We start from the raw sequence: 15,219 nt of genomic DNA, 5'->3' as shown, positions 1-15,219 counted from the left end.
TGTATATCTCTGGCGGACAAAGCAAGCAGGTTCCAAATGGGAAAAAATTGGTCTTTTCTTCTTCTTCTTACTCGTTTTTTTTATTCGCGGCTCGCAATCACAAATTGAGCATTACCGCCATCTACTGATGCAATGGATCAGAGACTTGAATCCCCTTTTCCCCAGACCTATCAGGAAAAATTGGTCTTTTAAATTGTTTATCTTATCAGCCGGTATGAATCATAAATGTCTCGTTCATTCAACTGAATCAGTTGTGCGGTTCTAAAAGTCTTAAGACGCGCATTCATCAGCTTCAGTGTAGTACTAACTTATACACCTACCTTATACTTCACCGATAGTGGGGTACCGTAGCCATACTTTACCAATTGTATAAGATTAACAGAAAGATATATATGAACAATAAACTATTTTAATGTGTGTACTCCGCAGTCACATAAAACTGCTTCCCACAATGTACGAACACGTTATTCAGGTGAGGTGACAAGAGGTTCACAGTTAAAGTTAGCACTCCATTAACATAACCATGAACAAAATACACTTCATATATCTCTCACGCCACCAATTATTGTATATTTTTCTGGAAAAATATGCATTATATACAAAATACAGTATTAAGTTAGCTTCCACTTAATCTAATGTTAAGAAGATGTTCAGTTAGCTAAACGTTTTTGTCATTCCCACATTAAAAAAAGTAGCTACTTCAAATGTAATGTACAATATTACTCTGTAGCCCACCTCAGTATTAATGATTTTAATGGCTTTGCAATAGAATTATAGCAATTAAAGTACATATTGCATTAATATGATTATGTGAGGTTACACACGCCTACTGTAAACCAATGCTAGCTGTCAGCAGGATAAAAAGTCATGTGATTGAGTTAGAAACAACTGCCTTATACCAACAAAAAACATACATGTTTGTTTACAGATCTTTCAGATTCTTAAATATCACCTTTTTTTAATAATTATGTTTTTTTTGATGTTCTTAGGAATATGTTGAAGTGTCTAAAGGAGCTCAGTGTTAATCACATCTGCTGGAGATGTTGGTGGTATTTTAGGAGTCAGTATCGTTTCTTGAACATTTATCTGACTTGTTTCCTCTTAGAAGTTCCTGTGCAAAGGAGTCTTGTCATCTTCAGAAAAGAATCTCACTGGAAAAAAATGAGACAAATCAAAAGCCTGGCTGCATATCACCAACACCAACATCTTAGCAATGCCAACTTATGGTGATGAATTTCTTGAAAAGACGAGCAAAACCATGACAAAACATGGTGGGATTCCTCTCACACATGAACAACATTTCATACATTCAGAGTAAATAATGTCTAAATTCTACAGTTAAGGTACAAACCATTACAAACAGCGGGAACAATAAGTCCTCACAAGGATATGAATATATATATATATATTTATATATATATATATATATATATATGGATGATGTTGTGTGTTGTGTACATACCCTGTCCTGATCGAGATGAAATTTGATCAAGATCAGACTCATTTTCATAAATGCCCTGGTCTCCACCAGCGTTCTGCAAGATAAATATCTGTGTTCATCACAAGCACCAGTGCTGCTTGTGATGAATTCAATACTGTATACTCAATATTACAAATGTAGGTGTACACAAAATGCTTTCTTACATTAAAGTGTTATCATTTTCTTATCTAGATAAGAAAGTCTCTTAAAGGAAGAGAATGAAAAGACTTCATATTCTTCATTCTGGTCACTAAGAAAAAGTGTCTTCAAAATATACATTAGTGTTCTGCAGAAGAAAGGAAGTCATGCAGGTTCAGAAAGATGTATGGGTGAGTAAATGATTTTGATTGTTGACTGAATTATTCTCTTCAGCAGTACATTGATCAAATACAGGATACACTTCAGATAAGTGTGTGCTTCTGTGCGTGTGTGGTTAAACATGCTTTTGTATGTGTTTTGTGGCATTACTGTAGGTTCATAGCCTGACACATAACCCACTTCTCCATTGGCTTGCAGTCTCCTCTTCAGCTGGGCATTCTCTCGCTCCAGTACCTTATTCTGAACAGCAGAGGGAGATATTAGATGAGTTAGGCATTTAAACAGACACTCTTCAATCAAAGTCAACGTGTTCTAACCAAGTCCAACCTAATGTCTCTCGGAGATTCTCTTTTTTAAAAAAGACAACCTTTACGTTTGCACGACTGGACAAAGCAGTAATGGTCAACAGCTTGGGTCATGACTCATCATGTGCGCCTTGTAGCCATCTTTTAGCGTTTTATTATGACTGTGTGAGTCGCTGTTTGCAGGTACAAGTTAATAATTTAGACAGATTTGTGAACAATATTTGAGAGAAATAGGCCTTTTGTGTACATAGAAAAAGTCTTAGATCTTTGAGTTCAGATCATGAAAAATGGGGGGCAAAAACAAAAGTGTTGCATTTATAATTTTGTTCAGTATAGTTTAGTTTTCTATTCTCCAGTCACTCCAAATATAACTCATATTAAACTGTACAGTAAAGAGATGCTTTGATTGTGTGCCACTTCATCGTGTCATGTGGTGTTAAGCCGCAGTAAATGTGTGTGCTGAGCTTCAGGTGTTTCTGTCATGTGTTCTGAATGATGACAGTTACCTTGTGTCTCAGGGCCTCCACCACCAGGTCACGGTCGCCTTGCAGACTTTCATCCTGCTTATAAGCCCGAAAGGTGTCACCAATGATAGACACCAGCAGATGGGACTGACAGAAAGAAAAACAACGCAGATCAACTCGAAAAAGATTTGAAGGTAAGATTTAACATTGCAACAATGTTTATGCAAGGTGCCGTTGTGTGTGGCACGCCGTCTGCTGCTCTCTTTCTCATTTTTACATTTGATGATTTTATGCCTGTCCCTACTAATTACTGACTGTAAGCTTTTCTCCTCTATTTTATCTCATTCCATAGGTTTTTATTTTTATTGTTCCTCTACCATTTTATGTATTTTTATCGTCTGTTTTCTTTTAGCTTTTTTAAAGCACTTTGGTCAACACCGGTTGTTATATAAATAAACTTGTATTGTATTGTATTGTATTGTAGCAATGTAAGTTTATGAGAGATTTTCTAACTTTATTAATAAAAGCAATTACAATTAAGGAAACAATTCATATTAAAACGTACTAATGAAGTTTATAAAACAACAAATACGTAGTGTAAATACTGTAAGGCTGATATCAAAACAAAGATTGAATGGATGTGAATTATCTTTTCTTTCAGGGATCTGAATTAATTGCAGGAAATTGTGGAGAAGAAGAAGACTTTTCAAACCAGAGATAGTTTTTTTGTGGGGGGTTGAACCACTCAAAAGTTTGGGGTCTGTAAGTTTTTTTTTAAATGTGCTTTGAAAAAAGTTTATCATGCTGACCAAGTCTGCATTTATTTGATTAAAAATACAGTAATTCAGTAATATTGTGAAATATTATTACAATTAATAAGAACTTTTTTCTGTTTTAATATATTGTCAAATGTAATTTATTCCTGTGATCAAAGCTGAATTTTCAGCATCATTATTCCAGTCTTCAGTGTCACATGATCCTTCAGAAATCATTCTAATATGCTGATTTGCTGCTGAAGAAACTTTTTTGATTATTATCAATGTTGAAAACAGCTGTGCTGCTTCATATTTTTGTGGAGACTTTGATGAATAGAAAGTTCAAAAGAACTTATTTGAAATAGAAGTTCTGTCATTTAATGCATCCTTGCTAAATGATACACTTATTATTATTATTTATTTTTATTTTTTTTTACAATTTTACTGACCCCAATCTTTTGGAAAGTAGTGTAGGAACACAAATGGGAGAATATAGTGGCTTGTAATAGGAAGGTAAGTCTAGCCTGCTTTATCATAGCTCAAACAATAAAGCATGCACTAGCAACACCAGGGTCATGGTGTTCAATATAAAATGTGCACCTTGAATGCAATGTAGGTTACTTTGAGTTAAAAACAGCACTTTATGATTCTATTATTGCCATCTTTATTGCTATTATTAAACTTGACAAACACTTTTAGAGATTTACAGTCTGTCCCTGTTCAAGGAGATGGAGCTGTACTTGTGAGTCTATTGCCTACATAGAAAATAGCTGCCCTGCAGCATTACCAAGGCAAGTCATTTCACTCGGTATAGAAATGCCACTCAAGAGAATCAATGGAATTGACCCTTCGCTAAGACCCGCCCCCCTTAGTTACTGTGTCCGACAAGCCATTGTGCTCTCATGCCACACATCATGTTCCCACACAGTCAAAAAACATTGCGGAGCAAAGAGGAAACTGACAATACGCCGACAGACAAAACAGAGCAGGTTACTTCTGTTGTGAAACATGGTCTCAGCTTTCAAATTTTGTAATTTGTGTAAGAAATTCAAACAATAAATACCGTTTTGTGGCTCTTTAATGTGTCGTGACAGATCACTCAGTTAAAGCGGCCGGCACGTGAACTGATAATCTCTTCCTCTTCACTAGTTATAGCTTGAAATAAACATGAATGAACATCAGAGGGTATCTTGTTTCAACCGCAGAAAGACGTCTATATACACACAGTTTTTCCAAGTTAAATTCCACTGACGTTAATCTACTCTCCAGTGTGATTTATTTGTCGGACAAAATGGCAGATTCGGTGTTACGATTGGTCAGATTGGCTGTCAATCAATCTCCTGGCAAAGGGTCAATTGATTCCTCATCTCCATTTACTTTACATCAAAACAGGGTCAGCGTCATTACCTAGCTGTTGCCGGTACCCAATTTTACAGAGGGAAAAGTAAACATCAAGACTATTCAAAAATGGAGGAATTGACTCTTTTGGACTCGACTGCGAGTACATTTTCTTTGTATGACCAACGTTTTTGCTATTGACTTGCCTTTAAAACAGTTCAAGTGGTTTCCATAGACTCCCAGGCAGAGGAGGCAGCAGAACAATAAGAAGGCTCTGAAAACTAGAGGGGCTTCACAATTTTGAATGTAAATGGAAAATAGTGAGGTAAAAGGTAAATAGTGAACTAAAAGCATCATGCATATCAAATGTGATGCATCTAGGATTTCCAGAACTCACAAACGTCTTGCTCTGGAAGATGTAGCAGTGGTACATGTCCGCCGCTGGGTGTCTGGCCACAAAGCCGAGTATTTTGGGCTGAGTCGGATGTACTGCGCAGAAAGAAACAGAGGGCAGAGCGCAGGAGTACAGCATGAACTGAGAAAACGAGAGGGAGACAGTGAATGACGGTTATTCTCCATCGTACACATCACTGTCTGAGCTTGAGTACATAGTCCTCCGTCACACCTTAGTTTTATGCTCTAGAATGTCAATAGCACTTTTGGTCAGAAACAGATGTACTTTAGTTTTCTTCATTTTCTCATCCTTTTCTATGTTTGGATCCTAAAAGGGAAGGAAAGTGATAATAATGGTGGGACACAGGACAAAGGATCAAGTTATATAATATCTCTATCTCTAATGACTACAGTAGAGTGACATTTATGGTTTTATCACCTGTAGGGCTTGTACGGCATCTGTCAGAATCTGCATCCCACCTGGACGGGCCACCTGCATACGACCCAAAAACTACACACAACCCCATACGTGAGTGAGTAACAGCAGTTTTGATAACAAATCACATTAAGAGCATTATTTAGTAAATGACACAACATTGTTGTCAATTAGACCATTTAGAAACAACATGCCTTAATTCAGTTGGGAACCACTGCCTTAATTGATACTCACTTTAACTGAAAAGTATATTTCGCTATCGTCATCTATGTCACTCATTTTCACCACTATCCTCTCTAGCGTCTGTTTAAAAATGACAAAATACACAAGGCAAGATGACATATTTCAAATAGTTTAATAAAGCAATGACACACTGTGGCCTAAAATATTTGGACTTTTCTGGCACACTTTAAAATGCCTTAACATTACATAACAAAATAACAAACCAATTTGGATTTGCAAATATGCTACACAAACTTTTCTCAGAACTAACTTCTCTTTTATCAGTATATAACACAAATCAGAAAGCACAAAAATGTTACTTATCCAAAACTGGATCACACACATAAGAAATAGTTTATGCACTTACGTTTGGATGAGAACTTCGTATCGCTGAGGTGATGTTCTCTTCCGCGGTCTTTCAGGGTTAAAGTCGTATGATGTTAATGGTTAACTGTAAAACGTCGTTTCTTTATGGCACATCAGGCCTGATAACAAGTCAGCTATTACCATCTATTATATTACCATTGTTATGTCATATCTGTCTTTGAACATGTTATGTAGCCTGACGGACAAGTTAAAGAAACACTTGCACTAATTATTGTTTCAGTTTAATATTTGAAATGTATGCTATAACCATGTGTGCAAGTGAGGATATTTTATACAGATTAAGAACAAGCTGGCTGTAACCAGTACATGGTGCTGTTGTAGATGTGTTGACAATTACTAAACGGAAAAAAAAAAATCTTACAGAATGAGTTTACAAGTTATAGCCATTCAAGTGATGTAGGTTTGGCAGATCAAATTAGTTTAAATAATCCTGAACATGTAGCTGGCTCTAACCAGTATATGGTGCTGTTGTAGATGTGTTGACAATTAATAAATGGAAAAAAAAAATCTTACAGAATAAGTTTACAAGTTATAACCATTCAAGTGATGTAGGTTTGGCAGATCAAATGAGTTTAAATAATCCTGAACATGTAATAAAGCAATGAATCGCAATAATTCAAGAACCTCAAGTAATCAGCTCATACATAACACAGCGTGTATTTTGTACATCCAGTAATGTCAGTGTATAACATACCCTCTACATATATTGAGATTTATTGTCAAAGTTCTTTAGAAAAAATGCAGACAGAGACTTTTTTTGGGGGTGAATTATATCAGGTCAGACGGATTTGAGTCAAAACTATTTAAATGAAGTGATAAGAAAGTGTGAACAGGTATTTCTTGTTTTACAGGACAAGCTGATGTACATTTGCTTTTATTTCTGTTCAGTGTGAAAGCATATACAGACCATGGTATACACAGAGAACTTTGCTGCAGGTGTTTTTGCATATTTAGTAAAACTTAATCTAATCTGCAAAACAGCACATATGCCCCTGAAGAATGTTGTTCGTTAGCATGCGTGTTAATGTACTCATCATGTGCATGCATAGTTTGCATTCTTTTACTGTCACTTTTACTGGCATTACCATTTGTTCAAGTGAAACTACAAGCAAAACTCTTATGACATACCTCGAAAGCACTGATACTGTTCATGCTCTTTAAGAGCATCTGAATTTGATTATTTCCCAGAGACAGAAAGATCTGACTTCTGGATAAAACGCACTATGTACAGTCTACTTTCTTAAAAGGCCAAAGAAACTAGACTTTAATTAACATTTAAACAAAACCCATTCAGTTTCTCCTGTTTTTAGCTGTATGCCAATACTTGTAGGTGTTGCGCAAACATTTCATTCACAGTTTAAAAGAAGTCAATTTGAAATTGTGGTTGCTTTGCTCTGGTATATATGACTGTTCCAGAAGCATCATGCCCATTGAAACTGAGGCGACACATATTTGTCTTCTCAAATTTTCAAGCCATTTCCCAATGTATTAGTAACTACATTTCTTGATTATTGTAAAAATTGTTGATATTTATTTATTTAACGTGTTAAATGAAGACTTTAATATCACACCAACATGTTTACTATACATCAAGAACTGCTAAGTTGTTACAATATTTTTTCTTTAGTAAATAAAATGTGCATGACATGATTGTGCCAGGGTGTTTCTTTCCAAGTGCAGATGTTTAGGCATAATAATGCATAAAGAATGTAAAAAGGACAAAGAGAATGAAGCAAGAGTGAAAATGAAAGCATGCTGGTGTCAGTCAAACTCCACTCAGAAGGGTTATCCATGACTCCTCCGAAGTAGAGTGGATCGCGAACGCAGGGTATACTGTGTCCTTGAACATGGCACTAAATGTATGAAGGTGCTGCCTTCGCCCTCCTTGACCTGAGCTGTGGAATGCAATAGTTCCTCCTTCGTAATCCAGGGTCACTTCGACCTTCTTTGGCGGCATGACCAACCCTTCACCTGTGGCCACATTAGCCGAGTCATAGCACGCCGTCAGCTTCTTGCTTTTCCACTGCAACCTCCAGGAACTGGTGTTATGCCCCAGCCTGCTGTGGTCACCTTTACGTGGGATGTTTTTATAGCACAGTCCCAGAGACCACATACACCCAGGACCAACCTCCACTGCCCACATGTGAACTCCTGTGGAGAAACCCTGGGTGCACATGACCTGAGTGGCCGTAAAGAAGCGTTCGCTCTGATCTCCAGCGGTGCTGCTCTTAACTCCGGCACACTGCTTGACTGTTTTGAGATCGTTGGACAGCAGAAGGCTAGGATGGGCCGTGGCTGGGTTGAAGGTCAGGTCTAGAGGGTTCATCATGCCATGGAGGTACTCCAACAGAAGACTCATCTCAGAATGGAAGGCGTCTGTACGTAGGATCGAGCGCAGCTGCTTGGCATGGGAAGACTCTTGGGAAGGTAGAGCAGGAATGGTAACGTTAGCAGCCTGTCGGACCCTTGCTTCGACGTTGAGGTAGTTCTGGATGAAGAGCAACTCTGAGGATTGAGAGAGAACCTCACCGGTGCACTTTTGGGCTTCCTGCAGCTGGTGTAGACAACCCTCCAAGTCGCATAGATTGGCCTGCCAACTTTTGTCCCGAGCATGAAGCTCGTCGTTCATCACGGTGCTCATACGACTCTTAAAACATCACATATAAACAGCGTTAATGTGCTTTACCACAACATAACTGTATGTCGTCAGCACTGGTGTAGATCTGTTGCTCTTGACATAAGTGATGGTGACATTTCTTTGGCATGACTACTAAGACCTACCCAGGCTCATTGGAAATATGTGCCTCAATCTACATTTCTGTAAAACTCAAAAAACCTATACGTACAAATCGCTGCCGTTTCCAGTTGAAATTGTCAAACTCTGACAACTTTTATTCCTTTCCACGCAAAGTATGTTTTACAGGGCCAGAGTTTCGATTAAGAAAGCATAATTTCGCACAATTCATCGCGAAATATGGTGTTATGACTTCAAAACATGTTTACATGCTGTGACATTTGAAAAATGATACTTTTGAACGTTAGCGATACTTTTGAACTTCATATGTGTGGGTTTTCTAATGTAGTAGGTTTGCTTGGTAGCTCATGCGATACAGTGTTGCATTAGCGAGGTGAAGCACTCCGGTATGAATTCCGTGAAACTATGGTTTAACAAAACAGCTCAAACATGTGTATAAGGAAGTTAATATAGCGCGGTTGCGAATACGTTTTTATATGACTTCTGCATTCGTTAACAATATTGGTCAAGTTTAGGGTCGGGTTTGGTGTAGGGGGTATGTCATTTTCCAACACGGTAGAGCATTAACTGTTGGCGACACTCACCAGACATTTGAAGTCTGAACCACGCAATACGTACCTGAAGCAATGCAGGTACCAATGTAATAAAAACATGTAACGGTCACATATTGAAAGCGCGTTTTAGCTCCACTCACTGGACATTTCACTTTGAAGCTGCCGCGAACCATGCAGTGAGGTATCGGTGTTAATGAAATGTCACCTTTAAAAGCCCGTTTCCATCGGGAACTTTCCCCAGGAACTATAGGGACTTTGGGCCGGTTTCTACCGCAGGAACCTGGATCTAAATAAAGTACCGGGTAAAAATTTGGCCCTCAAAAAGTCCCTGCTCGCGAGGTAGTACTTTTTCAAAGGTCAGGAACTTTCGGGGGCGGGACTTGGGCGCTGAACATGGTTGAGTTCACGCAGCATTGTATTTCAACCACCATTTATTCGCATATTTAAAAAAATATATTACTGTTATTGTGTCATGAAATGTAGTTTTAAGAGTATTTCAGGCGAGAATGTAGTTGTTTAAAACTCAAATCTGCTGTTTATTTATAAACACAGCGTCTATTTGAAAATGTGTTTCGCCGATTTTGGAGACGTGAGCTCCACGCGATCACCAGGTGCTCAGTGCTCATGTATCCCACTGAGAGCAGCCTCAACTCAGCTAGTCCTTCTGACATTTGCCGCTGGCTCTGATGTCTCTGTAGTGGTTAAACATGAGATATAATTTGTTTTGGGTAAATCTAACAGGTAATCTTTGGTCTTTATTCTATTATTCCATCAAAGGTGGGGTATGAATTTTTTTAAAAACACTTTAGAAAACTGAGTCGGGCCTAGTACCAAAACAAACTTGTAGCCAATCAGCAGTAAGGAGTGTGTCTACTCATGATGGGGACGAGAGAGCGCTCAGTGCACAGGACAGACATTAGCCGAGCTGAGCGACGACAGAAAGATAGAGATGACAGATAAAAAACAAAAGAGGAAAACGTCTGCAGAACAAAAGAAGGCTTGCGATAAGGCAAGAAGTAGGACCCGTGTAAATATCGGATCAGCTTTCCAGCACTGGAGAGAACTCAAGGAGCGGAAGGCCTGCGATCAGACGCCGAGGTTGCTTTGTTTCTTCTCGATAGGTGAGTAACATTGGTTTTGCTTTCTTTCACATAACTAATATATGTTGTTAAAACACATATATGAATGTTAAAACACACAGTAGGCTACTACCAAAACACATTCGAACTGTATTACCATAGTAACACACATTGCTTTCACTTATTGATGACATCATACCCTCGGCCGGCTGGCACAGCAGATTCTGCCATAATCGTTGCCTGGGTTGTGTATGTATGTGTGGGGCGGAGCTATCAAAATAGTGGCGAGACCCTTTTGGGGTAGGGGCGTGTTTGTTTTGGTGATTTGAAATATCAACATTGGCTACCAGAAATCACTTACCCCACCTTTAATCTATTAATATGTTAAAATGAAAATAAAAAGAGGCAGTGCTGTTTGATATAATATTTTGTTTCATTGTAAATACAGTGAGGAAAATTGCAGTAGCCAAAGCGAGCTGACTGACGTTATGAAGTACGCTGCTGTTCCATTTGCAGAATTACTGGACTTGCGTCGTACCGTCCCCGGGAGTTCACACTCCCGATTCGAACTTGTGAAGTACGAATTACAGAGGATGCAAATCTGAAATTTGTGTACTTGGTGTTGAGAAATGCGCGCAGACCGACGCCACCAGACTATTAGCCTAATCTTCACGGTACTTTAGACCGCGATGGAAACGGTAATTTCGGTGGAAAAGCGGCTAAACACGTATTTCCAATGAGCCTGGGTTGACTAAATCCAAAAGAGACTGCTTCCACATCATGCACATTTTGTCTGAACACATCAATCTGAACTAGTAGCATCATTTTACCTCATTCTTACCTTGTATGTACTTATAAGCGAAGTCATGTTGTCCAGCAGTATGTTTGCTCTGGCCACCAGTTTATCTTCGGCCTTGTCCGTAGGACCTTCACTGGCACTTTTCACCAGAGCTTCTGTAATCTGTAGCTTGTCAGACACAGACTTCCCCAGTTCCTCAAGAACTCTCTTCATTTCCTCCTTCGCCACCTCGAACGTCTGCACCTCGTGGTGCTGGTGAGAGCCCTCCATCAAGCAGTCGGAGCAGAGGAACAGTCGCTCCTGCGCACACAGGTACTCCGTGACCTTCAAGTGCACCGGGCACCTCTTCCCATCCCGTTCTGCGGGCAGCTCCACTAAGACGTGTAGCGAGCGGTGCCGTTCCTCGTGTTTTTTGAGATGGCTGGGGCACAGTGACATTTCACAGCGTGTGCAGAATTTCACCGCAGCTAGAGGGTTGTCCAGGCACTGGTCACATGGGACTGTAGGGCCTCCTCTCAGTCCGCCACCTGTCGTGGCCACCAGGAACCCATCCACGATACTGCTAAGCTTGAAGTTCTTGGGAAGCGTCTCCGGGCTGCCGTACTCTTCCCTGCATTCCGGGCACCGTTTTGGGGACTTGGGATCTTCTGCGCTGGCAGCATTTTGTATACAACCCAAGCAATAATTGTGTCCACACGGAAGGGCCACGGGATCACAGTACAGCTGCAAACAGATTGCACAGCTCAACTCCAAAGCTAGACGCTCCTCAGGTTTGCTTTGAGACATGTCTACAGGTACTGAATGAAAGCGCTTCTGCGTGTTGGCTTTGAGAAGCGGTTACTTGTATAGCCTGTTTTGAGCCTGTGCTGCAACATTCCAGGTAAAGACGACATTGCCAAGAAATACAATTGGTTCTGAAGGCACAGTGAGAATGCTTTGTAGTAATGGCATTATGTTTACGGACAAAACAAGAAAAATTGGATAAATGAAACACTGTGGGTATCTATGCATGCTGATAAGGCTTTTTAAAAAGCACATCATGTTCTGATGGTGTATAAAATTGATTTTAAAATAGAAAATTAGACGACAAAGAATTAACTTGACGGAGCTCAAACTCAAAACACACGGTAGCAACGCTGTCACGTAACAAATCTGTTCCTAATGGTGGACATTCAGATGGTCATTGACAGAAAAAGGAAACCAGAGGAAATTAATAATAATGAAAGCAACTTTTCACAAAGAACATGTGCTATGCTTCTCCATGTTTATAGTAAACACTAATTCCTCCGTGTGGGGGCTCTCTTTGTGCCACATCTGGAAACCTTGAGAGTGCTTCATCCTGTTGCGCTAACCAGAAAAGTTTGGTACTTTTGTCAAGGAAAGGATATGACTGTCTGAAAATGACGTGGTCTAACACAGTCACGCTATGGCCCCTTTGAGAGGGGATCGAAATCCAATACTTCTGATTGTGTTGAAATATTTAGAAACCTATTTGGTGAAGAAATTAGATTCAGAGGAACATAATACTTTTATTCCAAAGCTTAATAATCTTAAAGTAAATACTTGTGTGTCTATCAGATTGTCTTGTAAAGATGAATAAATACATTTGCTCAGAACTTTATACCACAATCAGTCCTGTCAGAACAAGGCACAGAAACAACTCAAGTTGGCAAGTGTCGACTGTAAGTGCATGACAAGTCTAGAGCAAATCTCGAGACTCTTTTATCAAACTCTGAAAAGTGCTCAAGTGTCTCTTAAAGGGGTCATATGATGCTTTTTTAAAGATCATTATTTTGTGTATTTGGTGTAACAGAATATGTTGACATGCTTTAATGTTCAAAAAACACATTATTTTTCAAATACTGTACATTATTGTAGGTCCTATATGCCCCGCCTCTCTCAAACGCTTCGTTTTCTACAAAGCCCCCTCCTTTGACAAGCGCAGTCCGCTCTGATTGGCCAGCTGACCCAGTGCACTGTGATTGGCCGAACACCGCAAGCACGCGTCAGAAATGTAACGCCCCTTTCCATAATCGCGAGCTTCATCTTTCAAAATAAATGTAAAGACAGAGCAATGTCTTTACTCTGGGGAACAGAGTCGCGTGACAGACACAGTGAGGAAGCTGGTATGTGTTTGCAGTACACAAGCCACGGTTAAGACAGCTGACTCCACTGTGGCAGAGTCTTAACTTTGATAAAGAATATCTCTTTGGTTTTGAGACTTTAGTCTTTGCAACTTCAGGGATCTTATCTGTGCACAATCAGCTTGTAACACTCCAAAGAGAAAGGAAAACTTGAAATCGCATCATATGACCCCTTTAAGGATGAGTCAGACAACTGAAGCTCCCACAGGAAAAGCATCCCATATGTAGGATATATATTAAATCAAATTCACCGGAAGTCTTTTTTTGTAAGCGGCTGTCGTTTGATTTGTGGGAGACGTCCAGGTGTTGTGATCAAAGAGAAAAAACCTCTCACTGCTGTCTTCTTGTCTCATTCAAAAGAATGTGAAGATGTTGCGGGGAATCTTTAAGCAAAGCCCTTTAGATACGAACAAAAGCAGCATTATCGTAGCAGTACACTCTAAAAAATGCTGGGTTAAAAAGGGACAAACCCAGCTATTGGGTTGTTTTAACCCAGCGCTGGGTTATATTTAACCCAGCATTTTTTAGAGTGTATATCAGTGCAAATCTACCTATGCAAACCTGTGCATCAGGTTTAATTGTAGGCATCATGCAAATTTCCATTTGACATGCGCTCTCGGTTTGAAATGAAAATGAAATGAGTTTCAGTGGAATATTTTCTTTTTTATCATCCACTCACATTCATATCAATCAAAACTGTTATTGCTGTGGAATACAAGTTATCAAAATAACAAGCTGTATTTTAGATAGTTTAGTTTTTGGATTTCTCAGAATCTGTATTTGTTTTGATTTGATATTCATTCATTTTACCAAGGTCCTTATTTTTTTTTTTTTAAACCTGTTTCATATTAACAATCAGCATTTTGAAATTGGTGTATATTCCTAGTACATTTTCTTCACAGAATTGGGAGTTAAGGAACAGCTGGGAGCGAAGGCACCAGGCAGAACACCGTTCTCAGTGTCATGCATGTCTGCCATCTTGTGGTCTAACACATATCTGATGCATTACAACACACACTGAAAGACTAACTCTTTCTGTAACGATATCTCTTTAATCTGCTGTTTTCTGTATGACTAGAACTGTTATAGTGGATGACATAAAGACTGAAAGAAATTCTGTATGTGGGGTCCAAAAGTCTTAGAACACTTGTGAAAATGCCTTGCACTCATTTTAAATGTAATAATAATAATAATACAGTTCTTACAAAATTATATTATCAATGTAACAATAAGTAAAGTTGAATTTGGAATTTCAGAATACCTTAGTATTTGGTTTGAGACTCCTCTGCTGTAATGACAGCTGTATTTAAGTTGACATGAACAAAACTTGACAATCATGATTTGATAATGATCCAGCGAGCATCTTGTGCTTCAGTGGAAGCGAGAACATCTGCTCGTCTGTGCAAAGAAATGCACATAGGATTTCTAAATATTTCTTCATGTTTGGTTTATTTTCAGGTTTAAAGTAAAACAAAACCGCAGTTTTTCGATGTGGACTTCATTATGTGTGTCCAAAGGTTCCCACAAAGTAAAAACTGAAAATTGTGAGTATATTGTGGACCAAATGAGGAAAGCTACACACTAAACTACAGACTCTGTTTAGGGATAGGCACTGAATTAGGGTTAGTCAATAATAAATATCATTGGCTTAATTTCAAGTCATTGGGAGGTCTTTACTATGACTTAAAAAGCAAATAAGTTTTGTGTGAATAAGCCACAGTTATAATAAGGATGGAATTGTAATTCCCATTTAGACCTAGTTGTAACAGAGGTTCAGTATTCAAAGAGGC

At 38.9% G+C, this 15,219-nt stretch overlaps 2 protein-coding genes across 2 annotated transcripts; both read right to left on the bottom strand.

The window, feature by feature from the left end:
• Positions 1-739: 739 nt before the first annotated feature.
• LOC107709230 (PTB domain-containing engulfment adapter protein 1) lies at positions 740-6,111 on the bottom strand. Its single transcript, XM_016513667.1, has 9 exons — positions 6,079-6,111; positions 5,724-5,792; positions 5,493-5,564; positions 5,286-5,381; positions 5,058-5,195; positions 2,610-2,714; positions 1,979-2,038; positions 1,463-1,535; positions 740-1,151 (listed from the first exon to the last, which is right to left on the bottom strand). Exons 2-9 carry the CDS (start codon positions 5,766-5,768, stop codon positions 1,102-1,104), a joined length of 639 nt encoding a protein of 212 aa, XP_016369153.1. The 5' UTR covers positions 5,769-5,792; positions 6,079-6,111; the 3' UTR covers positions 740-1,101.
• Positions 6,112-7,863: 1,752 nt separating this feature from the next.
• On the bottom strand, positions 7,864-12,071 carry LOC107709224 (E3 ubiquitin/ISG15 ligase TRIM25). Its single transcript, XM_016513661.1, has 2 exons — positions 11,328-12,071; positions 7,864-8,745 (listed from the first exon to the last, which is right to left on the bottom strand). Exons 1-2 carry the CDS (start codon positions 12,069-12,071, stop codon positions 7,864-7,866), a joined length of 1,626 nt encoding a protein of 541 aa, XP_016369147.1.
• Between the last annotated feature and the right edge of the window lie 3,148 nt (positions 12,072-15,219).

Source organism: Sinocyclocheilus rhinocerous, unplaced genomic scaffold (genome assembly GCF_001515625.1).
Source record: "Sinocyclocheilus rhinocerous isolate Xijiao unplaced genomic scaffold, SAMN03320098_v1.1 scaffold776, whole genome shotgun sequence".
Classification (NCBI taxonomy): Eukaryota; Metazoa; Chordata; class Actinopteri; order Cypriniformes; family Cyprinidae; genus Sinocyclocheilus; species Sinocyclocheilus rhinocerous.
Note: the sequence above shows the minus strand (reverse complement) of the source record. Positions and strands in the feature narration are given on the sequence as shown.